The sequence below is a fragment of the Corythoichthys intestinalis genome, chromosome 7 (assembly GCF_030265065.1).
Source record: "Corythoichthys intestinalis isolate RoL2023-P3 chromosome 7, ASM3026506v1, whole genome shotgun sequence".
NCBI lineage: Eukaryota > Metazoa > Chordata > Actinopteri > Syngnathiformes > Syngnathidae > Corythoichthys > Corythoichthys intestinalis.
Window position 1 is genome coordinate 14,907,777 of NC_080401.1, and position 26,264 is coordinate 14,934,040.

The window sequence follows — 26,264 nt, forward strand, 5'->3', positions numbered from 1 at the left end:
AAATACAGGGAGAACAGTCTGGCTATGCCAGGCAACTATTTTTCTATCATTTCCATCTTAATTTCAATGCTAAGCATCACCTTTTTCCTTTTTTTTACCATCTGCACTAACCGTCTTGGGGCACATGTTGATTTCTCGCACAAGAAAATCTGCCACGCGTCCGTCTTTCAGGAAAACAATGAAATTGCGACGCTGTCATAAATCGTCGTATTTCATGACATTTTACATCGGATGTCGAAAGGATTGTATGTCGAGGTACCACTGTATTAGGAAAATCTCTCATTCTGAAGGTAAGTCAGTTTCTCTATTTGTGCTAACCACACTGATATCACCAATGAGATGCTCACCAGGATTTGTTATTAAGGCTTATCTTCATTAAGTTCAAGGCTCCTTCTGACAAACCAGGATAACAGCGCCCAAACTGGATCTTCCCTTTCTTGATGTTTTTGTCTTGTTCCCAACTCAGTTCTGAGTGAAACGGGCTATCAGCACTCAACCTAAAATATAGCAAATACAAATATAAGCTAGGACTAAGACAAAATATCAGTAACACTTTATAGAGCACTAATTTGTCTGCTTACATAATAAATAAGAGAACTCCAATCGCCCAAACATCAGTCTCAGGCCCAACACCTTGACCCTCCAGGATTTCCGGAGCTTTAGGGAGGACAATATAAACTGACAAAACAGACAGAAACATGATAATGTTCATAAAGTGTTATGCTGTTATTAGCACTGGAAAGTTCACACTCTTGATAAATTGTTGGTTATTCGGGAATGGGACACACCCATTTTGTACAAAATAGAGAACAAAAATAATATGAAATGGGTTGTTGAGCTTATGGATGTTAGGATCGATTGACGTTATTCCCAATCATCCATCCATCTATCCTCCAGTAAAGTACCTTTGCCGCAGCGTTCTGTTGAAGGCCATGACAGTCAAATGTTTAGTGTATTAGAGATGTACAAAAACACAACGATATCAAAACCAGCGCCTCAGTTACCTTTGCTCTCTGATTGGCCGTGCAGGTGCTCGGTGTGGAGAGGTTGACCAGGTATGAAAGACTGGGCCGAGCCGAAATCCACAATCTTCAGGTGGTTGCCGTCATCCACCAGCATATTGTCAGATTTGAGGTCTAGATGGACCACTCGCCGGCCATGAAGATAGTCGACTGCACTCAGGATTTGACATAGCAGCTCAGCTACGTTAGCCTCCGAGTACAGATCTCTGTGAAATACCAATGTGTAGTTCAAACACAAGGGCGTAGGTTTTGTCTCAACATTGGTAGGGACGATATAACAGCATAACCTGCATTTACACTTTTTGCTGGGGACAGGACATTAAAAAGACCAAACAGATTGTTGAACGGGGGTCAGGGCTACATTTCTCATGAATATGAACCTAATTATTTGATAGGCTAAATTAGCAATGCAAAATAAATCTATATTGACTTATACTAACTTTCATGTGTATTGGTTCAGATGATACAACGTTCGATTCAAACCTTTGTTTTCAAAAACTATTAAAGAAACATTTTGAAGTGCAAGTCCCTTTATTAAAAAACAGGGAGCTATCCAAGAATGGGTCCACTTCTGGGGGACACTAAAGCAAACACCCAAACGACCAGGCCGCAGACCGGGATCGGTCCGTGGAGCATTTGGTAACGGGCCGCGCAGAAATAATAAATTATTAACAACTGCATTCTGGCCGATTGATTTTGGCCTATGCCGCTTAACACACCAATATCCCTGTCTACACTAGATATACAACTACAGGATAGGAGGTTGTCATAGAAATGCATTGATTGGACTGTTGGCAGTACATCTTGTTTTATATATATATATGTGCGCTTGGCCTCGATAATAACTTATGAAGTAGGTCCTCGCCCATCACATTTGTTCCCGGAAATAATTAGCCCCACACTAGAATGACTGAAAAATGGACGTCTTTGGACAGATTTTTTTACCGGGAAAGGGAACCTCACGAGCCACATGATGAGCCTTCAACCTCGAAGAAAACAAAATCTATGCTACTTCCCAATCACTAAAGACCCGCGAACTGCGTAAGAGTGGATTTGTGACTCGTATGTGAATAAACCGAGTGATTCGAGCATGTCTGTACAACAGAAATATCAGCTTGTAGAGATCGCAAATCACGGCGACATTAAACGTACATTTGAGTCAACAACTCTACCGAGGTTCTGGATTAAAGTCATTTCGGAATATCCTGACATCGCTAGGAGAACACTGAAAACTGTGCTACAATTTCCAACATCGTATCTTTGTGAAGCGGGCTTCTCTCTCTCCCATCTCGGGAGATTCAGCCACTGATTCAGCGGGTGAGTTGTATTTTCCCTACACTTAACACGATGGGGCTAAAAACAAATGTTATTTCATATTTGCTGTATTTTTCTGCCGCACATTGCCAGTGTTCTGACAAATTTGGCATGCACGTAATGTTAAAAATGACTGCGAATGCAGCGATTCCAAAGTACACACTGCAAACTTTCTTCAAAGAAAGGAATATTAACTTACGTTTGCCATGTTAGCTACACAAAACAACTGGACGCAGCTCTCTCACTTCGCCGTGTCGTTAAGCATTAATTTACGCCATTTTCGTGTTGGATATGCATGTTTATGATGTAAATAGTTTTTTAGCACCGTTGGATAACATTGAGAGTCCAACTGAATATAAAAGAGGGTTTTTTTTCACCGCCACAAAAGCTTTGGGAGCAAAATTTTATAAGGATGCAAAATTTGACAACAACGGTCCGTGAAAAAAAGACCCTTATCACACCGGTCCGTGGTGCAAAAAAGGTTGGGGACCCCTGCACTGAAGCACCCCTAGACTCAATCTATAGTATTGTAATATGTAGGGAAATATTTCATATATTTCGAATATATTCTTTCATTACTTTAAAATAATGTGTATTTCTATGCAGGTCTTTTACTTCCAGTATTATTTGGTTTGTGACCAGAAGGCCTGAGTGGTTAATGACTCTCTTTGAGCTGTGTAAGCAAAATAAGTTATTTCCTGTCTTTACGTTTTATTATTTTATGCGGGGCAATTAGGCCAAAGGAATGTTTGTTTCAACAACTGTTGATGAGATCAGTGACCACAGGTGGACATTCTTTAACCTCCTTTGTTCTCAACAAATTTTCTCCTCTGGTAGCCTTTCTAAGCATTTCCTGCCTTTGTTAAGCCCATTGGGATTGGCTCACTTGTTCATTTGCATATAGACTTAAAAGTTGATGTGTCCTGAAAGCGGGGCCCTCCCTTGAACCCGGAAGTCACCGAAAGGTGGACTGAGAGAGGGGACCTCGACTGGTCAGTATTATCTACAGTAATTGTTTTGTCCCATTGCAGTATCAAAAATATCTTACTGTTCTATGTTCTGTTTTGTTACATTTTGTAAGCTTGTTATTAAATGTTTACCCTCTTCCGTCTTACTGAGAGAATTAAAGGATTTGCAAGTAGAGGCTGTTAATTGCAGCACACAAAAAATAGTTTCTTCTACAAATATAAAGGTGATTTGGGAAAAAATTAATAAAAAACAATCTGAGATAATTCAAGGACCAATCATCACGTCTGAGGCAAACTAGTCTACTCCAAGACTCGAACCGAAGCACTCTCATGAAATCCCAATGGGTGATTTCATGTCAGATTTTGTTTTTCATGTCAGTTCATTTTCATGTCAGTGTCTCAGTTTCCCCCTGAAGTGGACCAATTCTTGGATAGCTCCCCGGGACTTGCACTCTGAAGCCACTGTGTGTCACTACCGTAATGCACACAATGCAAACAATGATCCAAATGAGGGACTGCTAGCTTAGCTTCGTTGTTCCTTGTCAAGTAGGGGTGGGCCAACTATTCAACAAAGGGCCGCAGTGGGTGCGTTTTTTTTTTTTTTTCAAACCCATCATGAGGACAGCCTTTCACAAATCTGGTTTCAAACAATCAGTTGATTGCAGTCAGGCGCTTCTTGATTCCGCTGAAACAAACTGTCTGTACTGAATCAGTTGGTACAAAGACCAGGACCCACTGCAACCCTCAAGGACCAGTTTGCCCACCTATGTTATAGAGCAGGGGTGGGCAAACCGGTCCTCGAGGGCCGCAGTGGGTCCTGGTCTTTGTTCCAACTGATTCAGCACAGACAGCTGAACCAATGAGGTTTCAGTGGAAACAAGAAGCACCTGACTGCAATCAACTGATTGCACCTGTAAGAAACCAGATTGGTGAAAGGCTGTCCTCATGATGGGTATGAACAAAAACCCGCACCCACCGCGGCCCTTTGTGGAATAGTTTGCCCACCCCTGTTATAGAGGCTGGCCTGACCGCAGTAGTTTTGCAGGTTAGCAAGTTCACATTTTAATGTTATGCTAACTCCAGACTTTCAGTTGCAAAATTAGTAAGGCCTTGTATCATTAGTGCTTTTTAGTACTGTGTGTGTTTCAAGCATTTCTCACCTTGCAGCTAGACTGTCGAGCAACTCTTTGCCAGGACAGAGCTCCTCCACGAGCACCAGGTGACAGGATGTGATGTAAGCAGTGTGCAGCTGTACCAGGTGGGGATGGTGAAGCCTCCTCAGCAGCTGATATTCCCTGAGAACCAACTGTCTCTGCTCTGCTCTGTAAGGTGTTATTTTGGCAGCAAACACTTGGCTTGTTTCAGCATCACGACATAAGTTGACCACACTGAAACGACCCCTGATAAAAAGACAACAAGCAAAGTGAGGCACTAAGTATTTTTGCTTTTTTTTAGAAGACGGTCTGTTCCAGGAAACCCAACCTATTGATCTCTGAGAGGAAGTTATAATGCCTCTGATTTGCTTGATTTTCTGACCCAGTAACTTTTGAACCCAGGCACTCAGTCTGAATGAGAGGAATGTTTGCATCTGTGCAAACAAATAAAAAACGTTAATACTTCGAGGACGAAGCCCGCTTTAAAAACTTGAATGCACTCACCTTCAGAGTGAGTTGCCATGACGACTGGGGCAGACGCGTCACTGAAAGGCCCTGCTCCCATCTTAGTTATGCAACCCACCCTAAAAACATAAGACATTCCTCTGGGTAGGTCCCTTGCCACATAACTGCTGTCACTAACGTCCTCCGATAGGACTGTCCACTCCCCACCTGAAGAGGAATATAGCACTCTTTTAAAACATGGTCACACAAGTTAATCAAAATTTGAACAGCGTTTGTAGCCTTGAGAAAATCAATCATTAAACCTACCATCTGTACAGTACTGCACACAGTAGGTAACAGGGTCACTAGACTGGACAGGCTTCCAGACCAGTAGAACTCCACCTCCGTCCAAATGTAGCACATCTGCCTTGTTTGGACGGATGAGAAGCTCTGATCAAATGAAGCACAGAGGAGAAAATATCAACACAATTAATATGAACAATAGACAAATTCAACGAGGGTAACTGGATACCTTTCGATTTTTTGAACGCTGGTATCTTAAAAGAAGGCAAACGCTTTGAGGTCCTCTTTTTAGGAATCTCAAAACTATATTCCTTTTCAGGAAAAGTAGATCCCTTAACTATTGGCCCTGTGATAACAGAAAAATACATTAATACATCTGATTATATTATTGCTCTTCAAACTGATTCCTCTGCAACAATGAAAACGTACCGCCTTTACTTAGATCATCCTGACTAGATGACCTTGAAAACAGCTTGGTCAGACTTGAGGCTGAAGCTCTCATTCTCTTCCTAAGGGACATGGTCGGTGTATCTGGCTTCATGATCTCTCCTAGCGTTGGTCCTAACTCTCTGCTGTCTAACTGTGAGTAGGAATGGCTAGCCCAGGACTGCCTGCGGAACATCTTCAGTAGCCCCAGTTTTGGGGATTTTCCTGCTGGTGGCTGAATTTCAAGAGCTGGTGCAGATGCATGTCTTTGAAGGCCGCGGTTGTCTTTCTTATCTTTGGCTCTAGGAGGCCTTTCAGGAGCCTGTAAAGAGGAGAGGCTAGGACTTGGACTGGGTGTTGCTGAAGTCTGCATGTTGCATATGTTGGGGTGGGAGCGCGTGCGGTTACGTGGTGGAGCTTGAGGAAAGGGGCCTCTGGGTCTAAGTTCTTGAAATGAGCGAGGGCATGAAGAAGACAAGGGCTCCCGCGGATCATCATAGACATCACTATCTTCTGATTTGTACCTCCCTCTGAGCTCCTCATATGAACCAAGTCTACTGGAGGACTCAGAGCCATCATGCTCCAAAATAAATGACTCAGCCAAGGAACCCTGGGAACCAGTGAATGCTTCCCCATCAGATTGGTCCCGACTTATTTTGCCACCCATAGATATGCTTATTGGAGCAGATCTACCACCCAATGTGGCAGCGTCTTGCACAGGAACAACTGAACCCCGTCTTCTTGTGGGTCTGCGGGGGCTTGGAATTGCCAGCAATTTCTTTCCTACCACTTCATCATCTGTGAAATCCTCTTTCAGACTTTGCGTACCTTCTTCGTCACCTGGCTTTGAGGGCTTGGGCGAACTAGGAGATCGCCGAGAGTACCCGTCAAGAGACCTGCTCCTTCTGTGAGGTGGAACATTGGTTTGGATGCGGTTGACACTGCCGTCAAAGGAAGTAGACTTGTGCATCGTGGGCTGGACGGATCCCCGTCTCTGGCTGCGGTTGGTCTCGGTGTCATCCTCTACATATTCTATGAGAGGTTCATTAAGACGCCCTGACAAGCTTCTTCGAAGTGGCTTTCGACCTCTTTCCTGCTTTTTAGCCTGAAACTTGTCCCGCAATGTCATGTTTCTGGCAGACATGGGTGAAAGCTGATGAGAAGAGCTGTAGAAAGTGCTCCGGATCACGCTGCCTCGAGGTATTTTACCCGCATCACTCCCTGAACCTTCATCACCGTCGGAAAAGTTGAGAGAGTGACTACTGCCCTTGTTGAACCTTCGTTCATTCTGAGGTGTTTGCAAGTATGAAACATCTGACGATGCAGCCGACTGCCTACTCACACTCCGTTCTAGCACACCCTTCGGACTAACCAGCTCATCCTCCTCCTCATCCCCAAATGCTACATCTTCCTCCTCGTATAGGCCTTGATGAAGTTTAGCAAAAGGTTCTGGAATCCGTGCTCTCTCGCTCAGAGTATCATAGTCCTCTTCTGTTTCATCTTCCTCTTCATCACTTGGGCTGCAGTACTGGAAAAAGTCCCAAGAATCAGCTTCATCATATTCAGATGATGAACCACTGCTCATAGAAGTACTGCTGTTCTGCATGTGTTCACGGGGTACAGTCACTGCGGTATCTCTGAGAGGAGCATCCAGGAGCTCAGGTATTTGCCTTAATGTGAGCACGGAACCAACGCATGTCAAGGAACGCTGGGTGTGAAGAAGGACAACACTGGTATTAAAAAGGGGTCCTATGATGATAAATTGCAGAATCTAACATGATCCCAATGAGTTTGTTGAATGATAAATAACTCACCTGCCATTTTCTTTTTGAAATGAACACCTTTAAACCCTTCGTGTTAATTTCATCTGTATCTTCACCTGCATTTTCATCCTGATCACAGTTAAATTTAGTCACATTTTCATTTACAAGTCAGGAAAATTGTTAAACATGTACACTATGAAGTAGTTAAGGCTCACCTGGAACCATTCATGGCTCAAGCATTCAAAGGCTGAAGGACGCTTCCTAGAAAGGGTGAAGAAAAAGTATAATGTATATTTTTCCACACCTTAATTGAAACGATTTGTTTTTATTACCCTGAGCATTCTTTGCTCAGAGTTTTACTCTGTTGTAGTGAGGTGTGTGTTACCAGTTTCTAGTCATTAACAAAAATCACCTTTGACAATTAAAGGGCTAAGGAAATAATAAGGGATAGAACAGGGCCTACTCAGGGTCTGGTTGAAGAAGACTACGCAGAAAGCTCTGGGCCTCTGGACTCCTACTCATCACATCAGGCGCATCCCAGTTTAGGGTGCCTTCACCCACTCTCAGCAGTGTAGCACGGTCCGTCTCGCCCACAAAGGGACAACGACATAATAGACTGTCAATAGAATAGAAGTGAAACAGTAGTTTCTGTTATGGTCAGTTCTATGATAGCGTACTAATATGTGTTGCCTAACAATATACGTACCATAGATATGCCATCACACCCACCGACCTGTCACAGACAGAAAGATATATTTCTGTTATGTCACATTATTCATTTCAAGTAAGTCAATTGATTAAAAAATTGTTGGCTCTGATTGCAATGTCTTGAATCTTGGCTCACCAAATATCTGTGCCCCCACTGACGGGTTCTTGATGTACAACTTCAGGTGCAACAAACTCTGGCGTACCAAACATGCTATACTGATGTCTGGATGTGTCTACTTCCTGGCAGAAGCCAAAGTCACAAATCTTGATTTCATCTCTGGGTGGATATACCATGAGGATATTCTCTGGCTGAGGGGTAATATGCAGAACAAAATTCATGAATTCTTGAATACAAAAACAAGTCAGTATGGAAACTTGAGTCAAAATCTCACTTTGATGTCTAGATGCAAAATGTTCATGCTGTGTATATGTCCAACTCCTTCAAGAACTTGCTGGATATATGACTGAACCTGAAATCGAATAATTCACAGTAATACATAGTGTGGGGAAAATATACAGTGGGGCAAATAAGTATTTAGTCAACCACTAATTGTGCAAGTTCTCCCACTTGAAAATATTAGAGAGGCCTGTAATTGTCAACCATGAGAGAAAGAATGTGTGTGTGTGGGGGGAAATCACATTGTTTGATTTTTAAAGAATTTATTTGCAAATCATGGTGGAAAATAAGTATTTGGTCATTAGCAAAAGTTCATCTCAATACTTTGTTATGTACCCTTTGTTGGCAATAATGGAGGCCAAATGTTTTCTGTAACTCTTCACAAGCTTTTCACACACTGTTGCTGGTATTTTGGCCCATTCCTCCTTGCAGATCTCCTCTAGAGCAGTGATGTTTTGGGGCTGTCGTTGGGCAACACGGACTTTCAACTCCCTCCTCACCCCGTGCCGTCAAAATAATAACAAGAACGGGGAGCAAAAATCCCAGAACCACATGGGAGGACCTAGTGAATGACCTACAGAGAGCTGGGACCACAGTAACAAAGGCTACTATCAGTAACACAATGCGCCGCCACGGACTCAAATCCTGCACTGCCAGACGTGTCCCCCTGCTGAAGAAAGTACACGTCCAGGCCCGTCTGCGGTTCGCTAGAGAGCATTTGGATGATCCAGAAGAGGACTAGGAGAATGTGTTATGGTCAGATGAAACCAAAATAGAACTTTTTGGTAGAAACAAAGGTTCTCTTGCTTGGAGGAAAAAGAATACTGAATTGCACCATACCCACTGTGAAGCATGGGGCTGTTTTTCTGCAAAGGGACCAGGACGACTGATCTGTGTAAAGGAAAGAATGAATGGGGGCATGTATCAAGGGATTTTGAGTGAAAATCTCCTTCCGTCAGCAAGGGCATTGAAGAGGAGACGTGGCTGGGTCTTTCAACATGACAATGATCCCAAACACACAGCCAGGGCAACAAGGGAATGGCTTCGTAAGAAGCATTTCAAGGTCCTGGAATGGCCTAGCCAGTCTCCAGGTCTCAACCCCATAAAAAATCTGCGGAGGGAGTTGAAAGTCCGTGTTGCCCAACGACAGCCCCAAAACATCACTGCTCTAGAGGAGATCTGCATGGAGGAATGGGCCAAAATACCAGCAACAGTGTGTGAAAAGCTTGTGAAGAGTTACCGAAAACGTTTGGCCTCCATTATTGCCAACAAAGGGTACATAACAAAGTATTGAGATGAACTTTTGCTATAGACCAAATACCGGTACTTATTTTCCACCATGATTTGCAAATAAATTCTTTAAAAATCAAACAATGTGATTTTTTTCCCCCCACATTCTGTCTCTCATGGTTGACAATTACAGGCCTCTCTAATATTTTCAAGTGGGAGAACTTGCACAATTAGTGGTTGACTAAATACTTATTTGCACACTGTATGTATTTAAAAAAATACCTTGAAAAACAACTCTCACCTCTTTCTCTGAGACTAATCCTCTGAGTAACAAATGGTCTACAAGGCCATGAGAACAGCAGCTAGTGATTGATTATGTTAAAGAAGAAGTTTATCTAATGTGACAAAAGGGGAAACATTTTTAAGAGGGGATACAGTTCTGTAATTAGCACCAGTGTGCGCCGGGTGCAAAAGAAGTCCAGTAGACAAGCCACCCGGGGATGAGCCAGACGAGATAGCAGATCCCTCTCCTTGAAAGCCCGGGTGCGGGTGCTGCTTCGCAGCGGTAAGAATTTGGCAGCAAAAACTTCACCTGTTCCTCTGTGGATCACACGCTTCACTACTCCAAATGTTCCCCTAAGGACGATGATTCACAAGTGACACTCAAAGAGATAAAGTGATGCTAGGACAATCCTGCAGTGCAACAGGGCCGCACCTCCCAATTTCTGCACCAACATCATAGACTGCAAATAACTTCCTTCTTTTCCCCAGCTCCACTTCTCTTTCCTGAGACCCCAGCGGACCTTAAACAAATAAAATGACAGTGTACTATTCGATTACCGACAATACGTCGGATTTTTCTTAGCCCGAAGAAGAGCCACAATCAATTGACCCACCTTCCTCCACTGTAAGCTGGGCCTGGCACGAAACGTGGCCAGAGTCATTGTAGGAGAAGCACGTGTAAATGCCACTGTCTTCCCCTTCTGGACACACTATGGTTACTGAGCAGCGGGCGGCATGTTGTACTATCTCCACATTTTTACTGGCTCTAAGTTCTTCCCCATCCTCGAGTAACAGAACATAGATCAAATTTATCAGAATATGTCAATATAATTACGGTAGATATCACTGGTGGTGAAAGTTTAAGCTCGTCATGGTTATGTTCAGAACTGTAATCCCTGGGTATAAAATTGTCAGGGCTCCAGACTAACATTTTTTACTGGGAGCACAGTGGCCCCTAATGTAACATTTTAGAGGCGCAAGCAGAAGATTCAGGGGCGCACACTGTAAAATCGCAAAGTTTTCTCGTGTTCTCACTGTTTAACCAATAAATAATTTCATAAAAAATGCATAAAACTATGAATCTATATTTTATTCTCTATCAGTTTTTACATCAACCAGTATACGGCTTACAAATTAGGTTAATAGCGGAATTATTTTACGGAACCTCAGCTGTGGAAATGTGGAGTGTCCTATTCATGACAAAAAAATAAATATCGATGAAAAAAGTTTTGGGGAAAAAAAAGACAGATACTCATGGGTTTAAGTCAGGGGTCAGGAACCTTTTTGACTGAGGGAGTCAAAACACCCAACATTTTAAAATATGATTCCACAAGGGACCATACAGTGTGTGTTTGGGGATGGGTGCATGTTTGTGAGAACTGTTTCTTTCGAGAGCGCATTTGACTGCATCACACGGGAGGGAGAGTGTGGCCACGCTCTGTTTTTACAAGCAGTCGCTGAGTATTGATTGAAATAAATCTTGAGAAAATGTCAAAGAAAGTCTATCATCGTTACTTGGGATGTTACAATCGTTGCGCAGTTTCAAACTCACCACTCGGAAAATAACAAATAGAAACATGTTGTGGCACCACGTATATTTCCTGGAAGCGGAGACGACCAGGAGGAAATGTGCATAACGGTGGCCGAGGCTGTCTCATGAGTCTCGCTCTCCTTGAAGTGATGACAATTTGAGAGTCCAAAAAGTCATGAAAGTGAAAGCGACTAAGCGCCTGTAAGACTAGGAGTATCACGCTGTTTCCTTTCCTGCTTTAATTTTCCCCAATGCATTTTTTATAAACTCCACTTCATTCAGCTTCGAGTCAGGAGGGGCCGACCCACCGCTGGCCAAGCAGCGTCCACTTCCCACATCCTCCACCTCCACCTTTTTTCCTGTTGTATTTTCCCTTGGCAAACCAGCTCGTTACATTAGCGCCAACTAGTGGATTTAACCGTAAAGGAGTTTATCAGCAACAAAAACATACAAACAAAACCTGCAACGGTCGCGCATGTGCCAGTATATGAAAAAATACTCGCACTGGCACTAATTTTAGGCCATGTCTACACGTAGCAGGGTATTTGGCAAAAAGAAAAACTTTTTCTACAGTTTGGCCTATAATCCACACGCACACGTACATTTAAACGAGTGTTGTTGAAAACTGCGCCAAAAGTGAAGATGTGCGAATTCTGCGTTTGTGGCGCCATCATGTGGACACTGATAACCGACATTTTAATTGTGGAAACGTCACTGACTGTGACAAAATTTGTCCCTACGTCACACATTAGACCAATGTTTACATTTGGAGTAAATTAGACAGGTGCTTTTTTGCTTCCATTTATTTACAAACTCTTGCAGTACTTCATATTGAAGAACACATGCTAAGGTTGGGTGTATAATAGACAATTCTTTTTCGCGCATTGTTATGAATGTACTTAAACATTAATGAATGCGGTTGGTTGTGGAAGATTTTTTTTTTTTTTTTTTTTTCTAAAAACGTGCTGGTGTGGACATAATTATTTTTTCCCTGACATATTAAGGCGGGATACTCGGTTAAAAAAAAAGACCCTGCTAGGTGTAGACATGGCCTAAGTCGAAAATACGACCATTTGGTTGCAGTCTGGAGCCTTGATTGTTATCATGCAGGTGTGTAGGCAGGCATGTAGAAATAAATATGTCATCGTGAAAGTGAGACGATGCAGCTCTCTATTGAATTCAGTGTAGAAGACACATTAAATCAAGCAACAATAGATGACACCTAACATGTTGTGACACCAAGACTTTGACCACCCCTAAGCTAGTGGCACCTAAACATTATAAAAGTAAAAGACTACCATTATAAGAGATGAAGTCAAAATGACAAAGCACAGAACCACTCATTAACTTCTAAATCACACATTCACTCCTACCTTGTACCACTGTATCTGTGGCGTAGGCCTTCCTGTAATGATAGCGGTAAATGTTGCTTTTTGGCCAGGTTCCACATAGATATCTTCTGGGGGTACTTGGATGAAGGGAGGAACTGAAGAGAAGGGCAAAGAACGTTGCAAGATTACTATTTGAAAATAGTGCCTCTTTTTTTTTTTCAACATAAGAATTATTACATTTTCTGAGGCGATATAAACAGGATTGACATTTAGAACGAGTGCAATTTTTTTGACCAAAAAAACATGCTAACAAAGACAAATGAAAATAGTTAATTAACTTTAATTTCAAGACATAGTTAAAAAAATACAGTACCATCTGTAATTTCCTCCAATTGCTCTGAGATATAAATTTCTTCTTCCTCTTCAGCGTAACATGGAAGTTGTGGCAGTGTTGGCTGATCCACAGATGCTAACTGAGGAACTTCTGCAATACTACTCTCAGCTCTGGAGGGATAAATGCAAGGTGTGGTAATATCGTGATAACAAAACATAAAATTTAAAAAAATAAATAAATTGCTAAGCTTAATGTACAAAGGGAAGTTCAATAAAATACAGCGTTAAACTCACTGTTCTTGAATGGATGGGAAAAGTCTCTGCGCAATAGAGGTGGGTGTGAAATCTGTTTGTAGCCATTTCTTCACAAAAGCAGAGGACCAACCATCAGAGTCGGCGTCTAAAAAAATGCAGAATGTCAGTTGGTTGATGAATGCAATGATTCAACAGTGATGTAATTGAAATGTACACTACCTGAGAAATGCATAATAGAAATAAATCTCTTACCTGCTGATTTCAGGCTTTAGTGAAACTCTAATACCCACCACAATAACAAGATATGGGCACGTGCCCACTCCTGTATGAGAACAACTGCCCAGCACATGGCCATCTTGTATTTGTGGTGGTGAAGAGTTAGGTTGGCATGCGTTGACGAGAGGGGGAAAAAGGGAAACACTGAGTGGTTACATGTTATCATGACAATGATGACTTACATGGAGTAGCCCTCATGAGGAACGTCCTGCTTTAAGACAAGTAGAGGGAAGATGGAAACATGACGGTTATAGAGAATGAAAGAGTAATATCTAAAATCAGTGTTGTTTTTTAAAACTCACCAACCACACCTGCATAATTTAAAAAAAAAACAAAAAAAAAACAAAGATCCAGAACATGAAGAGTAGCTAGCATTGCCCATTTACAGACATTACATTGTAATGCTCAGTTTACACAGTCATAGAGATATGTATTTAGCATAAATTGTTACCTAAAAAGGTTTTCATTCGCATCTTTAGGGAAGAGTGAAAACATTTTTTTTTTAAAAATCAATCACTCTGGTTTATATTTTGATCAATGGAGGGTGTTTAAACTTTAAAAAAAAAAAAAAAAAAATTTTTTTTGTTTTGTTAGCATAACGTCAAAAACTCTGAAGTATAGCGAGACTTATTCTGCAAGTGATGCCAGTGTACATCTGGCAGTTTCTCACCATATGTCGGAAACATTATGAATTTAAATTACTACTTTTATCCAATAGTTTCTCTTTCAGGAATTTTTGAAATACCAAAAAAGACAATTTATATGCTAAATGAAATAATATTGAATTGTAAGAAAGTGAAATGGATAAGAGGAAAAGTAATGTCTCAAAATGCGATAAACAGACAGAATGGATGAAGTGTCCCACAGGACTACATTAAAAGATGAGAATAGACATGGACTGTTGTGGACGATGGCATGTGCTTCCTTCTTACACATATCTCAAAACAAATTTATCTGTACACTATATTTAAAAAAAAAAAAAAAAAAAAAAGACAACTTTCTCATATGAAATCTACATTTTTTTCTGTTTAAATTCAAGTCAGATGACCAAGATTATTTCTATTTGCTAATTCCGGACTAATGATATGTCATTAGTACTGTATTGATACCAGTGGTGAAAGTGGCCAGAATTTCTTGCCAGAACTCCCTGACATACAAATCGCTATGGTGCCAGAATTTTTTTTTTTTTTTTTTTTTTCAAAACCTCCTAAAGCCACAGAGATGCAAAGAAAACTGCTTTTGGCAGTTAGACCTATAACACAAAATAAAACACAACAAGTTTTACACATGCATTAGGCTACTGCATTACACTTACTGTAACAAAGCATACATGAGAAACTGATTTTCATTAAAAATTGTATTTTTCGACGATGTGCAAAAAAAGTAACATACATTAACAAGAATAGGTACAAATGACATTGCTGACATTATGCACAGTGAAATTGAATATATTTTTAAGAAAACGCAAACATTGACTTTTTCATTAAAAAGGAAATAAATAAGTAGCCTTATGCACATTAACTATATTGCCAAATGTATCATATTTGAGACACGCATTTCTGGACCTCACTGCAGTAAAAAAAAAAAAAAAAAAAGTTTAAAACCCTATTATGTTTGATTTCACTTTAGTTATATTTGTTTTACCAAGTGAACTACATTTAATGTTTATTGCATAATTTATGATACAAATTAGAGAACATATAGATATAAATTTAAAAAAAAAAAAAAAAAAAACATTCAAAATGTTTTGTTATGTTTAAGGACAACATAAAGCTTTCATATTGAAAAGGTCCGAATTTTCTGTTCATTATTTCTCCGGTCAGGCATTATGTTCTGAACCTCCCCTATCAGAGAAAATAAGTCTCTTCAACTCTTTCCTTTCTCTTAAAGATCTGATCAATTTGCCGTTACATTTCTCTTTTTTATTGCTTTAATTCAACAAGCTTGTTCTTTTTTTCTTTTTTGTTGTCCCAGAATACATGTGCATTTGAACCAATCAGAGCTAACTATCCATGCTGATCACATGTCAGTATTTCACCCAATGAACTAACAACTGGAGTCCAGGCTAGGGAGGGTGATTAGGTGAGCGCATGCACACATCAACGTGACTCGTCAGACACACGCTGGGAGAACTCCGTGGAATAAATAAATAATAAATATTGGTGGAAACAAATGGTACTACACAAGAACATTATTAGGCTTGTTGTTCATGCTTGTGTAAGTAAATCTGACGTTAGTCATTTTTTTTTCTTGGAGATGCGCGTGAGGCAGCCTGAAAGTTTAGTTTTTTGTTTTTTTTAACATGGAGGTTTGACAGTTGCTGTTATATTTTCAGGATCAACGCACCGTTCTGCCCATGGATTTTATACTGCAATGGCGTTCCGGACAGTTCGGGTCCACTTTCACCCCTGATTGATACCTTTACCTTTAAACTATATGATTTGGGTTGAACATTTTTTGGATATTCTTTGCCAGTTTCTTACAATTTGGGCACGTTCCCAAAACTGAGTCTGATTTCATGTCAGAAAGTCAGAAAAAAGGCATCTGTCTTTTATATGGTCAACATACAGTATGTAAACCTCTGGTACATGTTGAAGAAATGAAAGTATGTCCCAAACAAACAACCCCCGATGACCTCTATGTTCTGCAGAGGACAATTACCTTGTACAGCTTGAATTCTCCTACCTTTCGGAGGCAAGTCGTGTATTTGTTCACTGTCTGAGTCGTTTGGAGCAATGTAGGAAGGGCATAGTCCAGCTTTGCACTTGACACAACCAAATTCATTTGAAAGCTGAAGTCCAACAGAATAATTACCATCCTGTGTCATCAGGGATCACTTCTGCAAATGGTGACTATTAGACATGGGAGCATTATACCTCACACTCATAGAGTCCGATGTCGGCCTCTGTTGCACCAATGACTGTTAGAGATAAAATTCCACTTCGAGGGTCATTCAAGACTGAATATTTTTGCTTGTCAGTCAACTCGTTATCATCCTTAATCCACCTGCAAAGGCAAAGTTTATTTCATTCCAATAAAGCTGATTTTTCTAAATTCTGCATTTACAAGCAGGCATTTTTAATATTAAAAGAATGATAAAAATCAGGCATGGTGGCAGAATCCACTATAATTGATCTTTATTTGGATCACAAAAAGTAATGAGGTTTATCATTGTGTCAATGGGCCAATTATGAGTGCACTTTTCGCCCTATAACTTTTTTTGTTTGGAATTTTTGAATGAAATAAATAGTGACATCATTGTGTCAGTGAGTCTTGTAAGATTCGAGCAAAAAAATAGTGAAAAAGATTACTTCTAAATAGGGTTGTTCCAATCATGTTTTTATGCTCCCGATCCGATCCTGATCGTTTTAGTTTGAGTATCTGCCGATCCCGATATTTCCCGATCCGATTGCTTTTTTTTGCTCCCGTTTCAATTCCAATCATTCCCGATAATTTTTCCCGATCATATACATTTTGGCAATGCATTAAGAAAAAAATGAATAAAACTCGGACGAATATATACATTCAACCTACAGTACATAAGTACTGTATTTGTTTATTATGACAATAAATCCTCAAAATGGCATTTACATTATTAACATTCTTTCTGTGAGAGGGATCCACGGATAGAAAGACTTGTGACTTTGTATATTGTGACTAAATATTGCCATCTAGTGTATTTGTTGAGCTTTCAGTAAATGATACTGAAGGCCATGCCCAAATGCATGATGGGAAGTGGAACCATGACTGTGCGTAGTGCTACCAATTGATATATCTTCTCTGCGTTGGGAAACAACATAAGGTGTTAAGAAAAAGATCAGTTGCTACCCTGCTTCCCCACATTGCTTCCGATGATATTTCTAATCGAAAGGAGAGGAATTGTAAGGCTTTAGCCAATTAAAATAAGGCTCCAAAGAATGCCAAAATTCACTCTACTCATTTTATGCTGCCTTTTAGCTCTCTATATAGGCAAAACGGCGCCATTACAGATGAAGCGCGACAATTCGTGAGTAGGTCGTGCAGCGCATGCATTAATTGCGTTAAATATTTTAACGTGATACATTTTTTAAAAAAATCAATTACCGCCATTATTGGGATAGATTTGATAACCCTACCTTAAGCCTAAACTAAAGACTCTGGATAAGTGTAACATTTTATGTCTGTAACGTTAAATACAATTAGAAAACGATTTACGGTAATTAAAAAAAAATAAAAAAAGGCATGGCCGATATTTTTTTGCAGATTCCGATACTTTGAAAATGACGTGATCCGTCCCGATCGATCGGGATGCTGATCGATCTGGACATCTCTACTTCTAAATTTTTTTCCAAGTGCCAATATAAGCAACTGATTCCTTAATAATAGGCAACCGCAGCTTTTTTGTTCATATCATAATGCCCTCATAACTGAACAATAATTACAATGAACAACTAGGATTAATCCCACAATAGAGAATTTTATATTTAAAACTATTTACAAATGCACTTTTGAAGTATTTATATACAATTATTTAATTTACTAACTCACTCTAATTAGTGCGCATTACTGGAAAAATTGCATACTGACCTGATTTTGGGCAACGGAGTTGTGAGTGTGGAACAACTAAACTGGATGTCTTCATTCTCAATCAGGCAAGTACTTTCAAGACGACTCACAAACCTGGGTGGAGCTAGGGGGATTTAAATATGTATTCAATAAGTAAACCCTTGCGGATTGAAATAGTAAAATAGAGTAAAATATTTTAATTTAATAAATCATGGGATTTACCCTGCACTATAACAGTAGCCAGAGTGCCAGCACTACCCATGCTGCTGGTAGCGTAGCACATATATTGTCCAGCGTCTTCTGCAGTCAAGCTGTCCAAGATCAGACTGCACGTGCCTGACCTGTCTGCTGTGATAATGTGCCGGGGGTCATCCTCCAACACAAGGCCATCTGAGGCAAAGACATCCGGTTTGTGCAAACCATTGCAGTGCGAGTCATATTTTTCCATTCTGACCTTTGAGCCAAGTGATGACTGGTTGAGGCAATCCTGCGACCTTGCAGCTCAGTTTGATGGTCTGTCCGATCTTAGTTGTGCAGTCCGACAGTGGTGATTTAAACACAGGGGGATCTTTGATTGATTGACAGATGCAAACATGGCAGGGACAAACAACAAAATTTGTGTGCATTATAGTTTTTAGTGCTTATTTAAAAGCAATGGTTCTCAAAAAGTGTGGTACAAGTACCATCAGAGGCTCACTCTCGTGCAGTACTTCTTAAATAGTGGGATGCGCCCCTGCGATGTCTATGCGCATGTGACCTCGGGGAACATACTTTTTGCCATAATATAATAACGTGCAACCGCACACACACTCAGTGGGTGGCAGTGGCGCTCTCAGTTTCAGAGAATGCGTAGTATTTTTTAACCAAACAACAGCACACAGCTACAAGCACAGAGATATGAAGAGCTAAGACGAGGAAATACGACAATGCGTATGTAGTGTTTGGCTTCACTTTTAATACAGTGGGGGTCAACGAAAGACCTGTATGTTTACTGTGTCTAAAAATGCTGGCAGGTCACAGCATGAAGCCAAATGAATTAGGATGTCACTTAAAGACATTAAATGGTGTTATACTTATATAGCTTATATAGCTTTTCCACCTTAGACCCCAATCACATTGATTAGCCGTTTGATTTTTTGAAAACGTGACGAATATTGCCAACAATTGTCCCGCTTTGTAGGTGTTACATCAGTAAACCAGCAAGCTATGTTAGCATCATAGTAAAGGAGCTAATTCTGCCAGCAGCAAAAATAAAAACTGTCCCTCTGTCCAATGAGACTGTCGATTTTGTTCGTTTTTTAAATTTTTTATTTTATTTTCTGTATTTTTTTTTTAAACTTAGGTCGAATTCTTTAGCATATTGTACTCTTGAGTTACTGTAGCTACACAATTTGAATGTATTATTATTTATTTATTTATTTATTTTATTTTATTTTTCAGTATTAAATGGTCAAAAATGTACCTTGAATGTATGTATACAGTTTGGATGGCTTTTTTTGTCCGTTTGTTTTTAATTCAGGCAAATTGATGCACTTTTTCTTTTCTGTTAAAAACAAAAACAATGCTAATAAAGTTATAATTTATTGTTAAAGTTGATAAATATTACTTTTTTCTTTAATGTTAACAAAGACACAATGTTGTGCAGAGGTGTACTTATAATAACTTTATAGACAAATGATACTATTTACAGTGGTGGCAGAGAGTTGGGGTGTCTGAAACTTTTACGTCTTCCGGGCGAAAGAAATAGAAAATAATTGAGAAGCACTGCTCTAGTGTTACACTAAAGATTTACGTACAGTCATTGTTCAAACAACTTTTATAATCCACTACAGTGCAGTAATCAAGTACAGTTCAGTTGTATTCAACCTAAACTGAAAAGGAATCAGATTTAAATTTTAAAACCTTTTTCTTTTCAAATATTTAGGAGCAACATTTAGGTGTAATGACATTTAACTCAATCCTTAAGTACATTACTATTTCTGTTTTTTTAAAACCTAAAACCTTAGAGCAGTCTTGTTACTTTCTTAATGTTTGCCCTGATGGTGGTACTCATAGAGCCAAGTATTCGCTGAGGTGGTACTTGCTGTAAAATATTCGAGAACCATTTGTCTACAGCACACGAAAAGCCTACTGTTAGTGGGCAGGATGGATCGTTGCTGCAGATCCTTCAGGTCCTTAAGCCAGGAAAGTTTCACTAGTGGTGAACGGCCCTGTATTGTGTACCTCCGCACCGAGCCCCTGTGTTCATGCCACAGCTCCCATGTCTTCTCATCACATCCCGTTGTTTCCTTCAGCTCAATATCATTTAGCTGAAGTTGGTCAAAAAGTTAACATGGATTTTTAGGTCAACACATGTGACTGGTCACCACCAATAGTGTAATAAGTGTAATTACCTTCATTTTATTCTTGAATACATATGTGTCACAGTTCTTACTGGCATCTTTTTTCAGTTTGCATAGAACTATGCATTCTTTGAACAGAAATACTTGTCTTTGGTGCCCTCTAGAGGTTTTTTTTGTTTCTGGAGCGTCATCCCACACTGTGAAGGTCCCCTTCGAGGGGTGAAAAAACAAGAAAACCAGCATGTTTTGAACTCATGAAACTTACATACATTTATTTTAAAATGAGATTGATATTTGCACTGACCTGCCGCAAAGGCTCACCCAGAGCAGTCAAAGGAGCGGGGTAGTTCTCAATGAGTGACACCTGGTGAAGGTTGTCAGATCTCCAAGGTAGACAGGCCACAAGGGAGAATGCATCTTCCAACAGACAGCAGTTTTGGCCGCTTTTTGTCTTGTTCTTAATTAATTCCTGTAAATAAAATGCTCATTCAAAACATGGTGGACACGCTGTGGAGAAATAACCACATTGATTATTGACCTTCATTAATGCTTGATATGTCTGGATCCTTTCAACTGGTCTTTGGAGGAAGGTCAGGGAATCAATGACAGGTGCCTCAGGTCTACCAGATCCTGGTAATTCCTGTAATTTAGCAAAAAAATGTCCCTTAAAATTACATGGATGTTTATCATCGTTCTGGTACAGAACAATATTGATGGCACGCACTTTAAGATACTGTTGGATAGCTTTATCAGCAATGCAGGCCTCTGCTTGTGGTTGACCCAGAATGTAGTGAACATATTTTTCAAAGTCCTCTGAGTGCTGGATCAGATGCATGGCAACATCATCATCAGTGGCACACTCTCTCAACCCGGGGAGAATAGACCTGAAACCGCAACACATTATGTCAACATTAGGTTCAAACTGACAGAAGAAAATTACGTTCTACTTCTTGTATTCTTTGTGTCTAATAATGTGGGTGAGTTTATATATTCTGTACATACTGTATGTACACTTTGTAATGCATATTTACTTCTCGTGAAGAGAGACAATGTCCTTTATATTTCTGAAAATAATATCTTTCTGGTTAACGATGTTGACTGGGACATGGCGACTTGAATCCAAGTAATTTAGTGGATGAGAAATAAACATCTTCATCTCCTTCACAAACTCATCTTCACCATCAATCAGACCTTGGATCAGTTGGCTAGAGAGATTAGGTAACAAAAAATTGATTTTTAGATGTCAGAGTAAGAGAAGACAGACTATTTCTGGAACAGTGCTTTACAATATAAACAGACCTCAAAGCCCTCCTGTACTCTTCTCCTGTGGAACCAATTCCATCAAGATCCTCTTGGGGTGTCCGCTGTTGTATGAAGGCTTCCTGTTTTAAAAACAAACAAACAAACAAACAAAAAAAACTAATTATGTGTATTTTTTTCCAATACACTTCACTAATTGATTCATTGAGCTAGTCCTCACAAACAGAATTAGTATCTAACCTTTCTCTTCTTCTCCAGGTAGGCTGGGCACACCCATCCCTGTCTTGCAGGGTTTGTTTTGGTGGGTTTGGTTCTTACGAGCCATTTGTCTGGATGAACAGAGTCTAGAACCTCCATGTACTGACCCTCCTTCAGTAGAAAACTGTCTTTGGTTCCGCTGTTGGGGTTGCAGTCTACTCGAGCCACATACATTTCAAATATCTAGAGGTTTTACAGTAAAATGGGCAAATTATTACATTGCGCTACTAACTGTCTGCCTGGTGTATCTTTTTCTCATCTTAAACACATTGGGCCAGTCACAAGGAGTTATGGCATATACACTTGACAAAAATCTAATCAAATGACAAACCTCGTGCTGATCTTCTTCCCCTTCAGACTCTGATCCAGACACAGTGCTGGTTAAAGGTGTGTAGGCCCTATGGTGTTTAGGAGATGGTGTCCTCATTCGGTCGTCTTGGGGGCCTATGAATACATATCATACGATTAACACACCTTATTAAAAAGCATGAATACGCTACAGCACACTACAGGCCGAAGGCTGCGTATGCCTCTCTATTGGCTAACTTGTAACCTACAGGCAAATATAAATCTGCAATTGATTAATCAGCCTTGATGCAAAAACATCAAAAATCGTGCTCCAACTATTGATATATGGCACAAAATACAGACAAGACTGAAAAAGCAGTTTCTGCTCTTGCACTCCTCTTTAAAAGAAACTGCTGTATTTTAAGCTAAAAGAACTGTTGTGTTTGATAGAACAATATGTCTATATGCTGCCATAGCAGATTCATGGCATATTAAGCCCCCGAACTATTTTTAATTTGTCCGTTTTACCCTGAAAACCCCCGTTTACAGACGACGCGCAACCGTTTTTGTTTCAACCCACCCATAAAACAAAGGTAATTAAATATAATTATTATTCAAAATGTCTGTCGTTTTTAGCTTAGAATCATTCATTGATGTCTCATATTTTGTTTAAAAAAAAAGGACTTTAAAATATTATTTACTCACATATTTTAAACTTTTAAACAAATTATGTCACAATGAAAAAAATGGTGTCTGTAAAAAAGTCACGGATATCTACCTCATAACTATCGCTTATTGTATTTTTTTGTTACTGTCGCATTTTCTCAGATATGTTAATGATAAATAATTGATCCAAACCAAAAAAAGTTGAAAAAAAAAACGTTTAAAAGGGTAAATATACGAAAAAGAAAATCTCGACCACTCCTTGATGTCTGCGATTTCTGCATCGCGACCCTCGTTATATTACCACGTTTCACCCATAAAATCCCCCAAAAATCCAGCTGTGGCCATTCACAGCTGTGTCTTGACACTCAGTGATACATGCTACATTGTTTTTTTATATCGAAACAAAGTAGGTATGCGATAATATCCCGTTAAAGTCATGGCGTCTGTAATTCTGTTCGCGTGTGCTCTCACCTCCAGATATGGTTTTGCTGTTTAAAAAAATTTTTTTTTTTTTTTTTTAAAAAGCCCTCCTGCTCAAAAAAATTCTTCCCCCAGAAAATAGAGATTTTAAGGTTTTCAATGATGTATCACACATGCATATCGGACAATTTTGAAAGTTGGCTACATTGGGGGTCTCAGAGCGGAACTTCAACTCACCTGAGTGTTTTCCGCCATATACTAGCCCAGTACTTCTCAAATAGTGGGGCGCAGAGCGATGCCAGGGGTGGCGTGTGTGACCTCGGTGAACATTTTTTTTTGCCGTACTAGAATAAAGTGTACTTGCACATCCACTCAGTGGGTGGCAGTGGCGCTCTCATTTTCAAAGTGTGCGCAGTATTTTTGAAGTAAGCAAGAGCATACGGAATCACGGAGGAGACTCATGAAGAGCTGGAGAGCTGTGCGCCGTTTTCGAAAGCCGTTTTCCGGCTGGACTCACGCAGCGACCCACTGTCTTCTCCGGTTCTCACGTGTCCGCCTGAGAAGTGCCATTTTCGGCTTGGGATCGTCACGATGACCGGCCTCACCTACGGTTCTCCCTCGGCCGCCGAGAATGCTTTGACATTTAATACAGTGGTAGACGAGGAAAGACCACTGTTTACTGTGTCTAAAAATGATTATAGTGGACAGCCGGAAGCCAAATGAGTTAAGACGCCACTTGAAGACATTAGACCCCAATCTCATTGATAAGCCGCTTGGTTGTTTTTCAGCGAAAACGTGCCGAATATTGCCAACAATCATCCCGCTTTGTCAGTGTTATATAAGTAAACCAGTGAGCACTGTAAGCATGCTCATTGCAAAATAACCCCACATCATTGCAAACTGGAGGTGATACTGGGAGCAGCGAGCAGCGAAAATAAAAACTGCCCTTCTGTCCAAAGACACTTTTTTTGTTCTTCTTCTATTCAGTTTTGTTTTTTCGGTCAAATTTTTTGGCATATTGTCTTCATGAGTTAATGTTTCTAATCATTTTGAATTTGTTATTATTTACTGATTTTATTTTTCAGTATCAAATGGTCAAAAATGTACCTTGAGTGTATTTTTACAGTTTGGATGTGACTTTTTTTTTTTTTAATTCAGGCAAATTGATGCGCGTTAAGTCTTTTCTGTTACAAACAAAACAATGTTAATAAAGTTATACTTTAGAAGTTGATCTCTGTTATTTTCTCTAATAGAAAAAAAGGATACAATGTGAGGCAGAGGCGTACTTATAATAGTAATATTATAGACAAATGATACTATTTACAGTGGCGGCAGAGTTTGGGGGGCGCGGAACATTTACGTCTTCCTTGGGGGGGGCGTAAGAGAAAATAATTGAGAAGCACTGTACTAGCCTGTACTACAGTGCCTTGCAAAAGTTTTCGGCCCCCTTGAATCTTGCAACCTTTCGCCACATTTCAGGCTTCAAACATAAAGATATGAAATTTAATTTTTTTGTCAAGAATCAACAACAAGTGGGACACAATCGTGAAGTGGAACAACATTTATTGGATAATTTAAACTTTTTTAACAAATAAAAAACTGAAAAGTGGGGCGTGCAATATTATTCGGCCCCTTTACTTTCAGTGCAGCAAACTCACTCCAGAAGTTCAGTGAGGATCTCTGAATGATCCAATGTTGTCCTAAATGACCGATGATGATAAATAGAATCCACCTGTGTGTAATCAAGTCTCCGTATAAATGCACCTGCTCTGTGATAGTCTCAGGGTTCTGTATAAAGTGCAGAGAGCATTATGAAAACCAAGGAACACACCAAGCAGGTCCGAGATACAGTTGTGGAGAAGTTTAAAGCCGGATTTGGATACAAAAAGATTTCCCAAGCTTTAAACATCTCAAGGAGCACTGTGCAAGCCATCATATTGAAATGGAAGGAGCATCAGACCACTGCAAATCTACCAAGACCCGGCCATCCTTCCAAACTTTCTTCTCAAACAAGGAGAAAACTGATCAGAGATGCAGCCAAGAGGTCCATGATCACTCTGGATGAACTGCAGAGATCTACAGCCAAGGTGGGAGAGTCTGTCCATAGGAAAACAATCAGTCGTACACTGCACAAATCTGGCCTTTATGGAAGAGTGGCAAGAAGAAAGCCATTTCTCAAAGATATCCATAAAAAGTCTCGTTTAAAGTTTGCCACAAGCCACCTGGGAGACACACCAAACATGTGGAAGAAGGTGCTCTGGTCAGATGAAACCAAAATTGAACTTTTTGGCCATAATGCAAAATGATATGTTTGGCGTAAAAGCAACACAGCTCATCACCCTGAACACACCATCCCCACTGTCAAACATAGTGGTGGCAGCATCATGGTTTGGGCCTGCTTTTCTTCAGCAGGGACAGGGAAGATGGTTAAAATTGACGGGAAGATGGATACAGCCAAATACAGGAACATTCTGGAAGAAAACCTGTTGGTTGCACAAGACCTGAGACTGGGACGGAGATTTATCTTCCAACAGGACAATGATCCAAAACATAAAGCCAAATCTACAATTGAATGGTTCAAAAATAAATGTATCCAGGTGTTAGAATGGCCAAGTCAAAGTCCAGACCTAAATCTCATCGAGAATCTGTGGAAAGAGCTGAAGATTGCTGTTCACAAACACTCTCCATCCAACCTCACTGAGCTCGAGCTGTTTTGCAAGGAAGAATGGGCAAGAATGTCAGTCACTC

General features: G+C 40.1%; 1 protein-coding gene across 4 annotated transcripts in view; it reads right to left on the bottom strand.

Moving 5' to 3' along the window:
• The window catches only part of obscna (obscurin, cytoskeletal calmodulin and titin-interacting RhoGEF a), a 66,516-nt gene that overhangs the window by 1,523 nt on the left and 38,729 nt on the right, over window positions 1-26,264 (bottom strand). For 2 of the 4 annotated variants that reach the window (XM_057840710.1, XM_057840707.1), the window contains 37 exons: window positions 22,474-22,586; window positions 22,125-22,325; window positions 21,924-22,006; window positions 21,656-21,829; window positions 21,349-21,508; window positions 21,163-21,264; window positions 20,929-21,093; window positions 20,676-20,834; window positions 20,414-20,591; window positions 18,737-18,850; window positions 18,505-18,672; window positions 18,304-18,406; window positions 16,614-16,743; window positions 16,423-16,528; window positions 13,501-13,606; window positions 13,247-13,377; window positions 12,916-13,028; window positions 10,626-10,794; window positions 10,445-10,532; window positions 10,165-10,365; window positions 10,031-10,091; window positions 8,495-8,572; window positions 8,239-8,411; window positions 8,101-8,127; window positions 7,858-8,010; window positions 7,610-7,655; window positions 7,446-7,523; window positions 5,635-7,339; window positions 5,435-5,551; window positions 5,230-5,352; window positions 4,963-5,130; window positions 4,787-4,892; window positions 4,465-4,704; window positions 1,005-1,228; window positions 906-920; window positions 582-678; window positions 348-497 (listed from right to left, as the gene is read on the bottom strand). In XM_057840710.1, coding sequence (XP_057696693.1) covers window positions 348-497; window positions 582-678; window positions 906-920; window positions 1,005-1,228; window positions 4,465-4,704; window positions 4,787-4,892; window positions 4,963-5,130; window positions 5,230-5,352; window positions 5,435-5,551; window positions 5,635-7,339; window positions 7,446-7,523; window positions 7,610-7,655; window positions 7,858-8,010; window positions 8,101-8,127; window positions 8,239-8,411; window positions 8,495-8,572; window positions 10,031-10,091; window positions 10,165-10,365; window positions 10,445-10,532; window positions 10,626-10,794; window positions 12,916-13,028; window positions 13,247-13,377; window positions 13,501-13,606; window positions 16,423-16,528; window positions 16,614-16,743; window positions 18,304-18,406; window positions 18,505-18,672; window positions 18,737-18,850; window positions 20,414-20,591; window positions 20,676-20,834; window positions 20,929-21,093; window positions 21,163-21,264; window positions 21,349-21,508; window positions 21,656-21,829; window positions 21,924-22,006; window positions 22,125-22,325; window positions 22,474-22,586 — 6,325 coding nt within the window. The remainder of the gene's footprint in view (window positions 1-347; window positions 498-581; window positions 679-905; window positions 921-1,004; window positions 1,229-4,464; window positions 4,705-4,786; window positions 4,893-4,962; window positions 5,131-5,229; window positions 5,353-5,434; window positions 5,552-5,634; window positions 7,340-7,445; window positions 7,524-7,609; window positions 7,656-7,857; window positions 8,011-8,100; window positions 8,128-8,238; window positions 8,412-8,494; window positions 8,573-10,030; window positions 10,092-10,164; window positions 10,366-10,444; window positions 10,533-10,625; window positions 10,795-12,915; window positions 13,029-13,246; window positions 13,378-13,500; window positions 13,607-16,422; window positions 16,529-16,613; window positions 16,744-18,303; window positions 18,407-18,504; window positions 18,673-18,736; window positions 18,851-20,413; window positions 20,592-20,675; window positions 20,835-20,928; window positions 21,094-21,162; window positions 21,265-21,348; window positions 21,509-21,655; window positions 21,830-21,923; window positions 22,007-22,124; window positions 22,326-22,473; window positions 22,587-26,264) is intronic. The other 2 variants (XM_057840708.1, XM_057840709.1) reach the window with 2 other exon arrangements.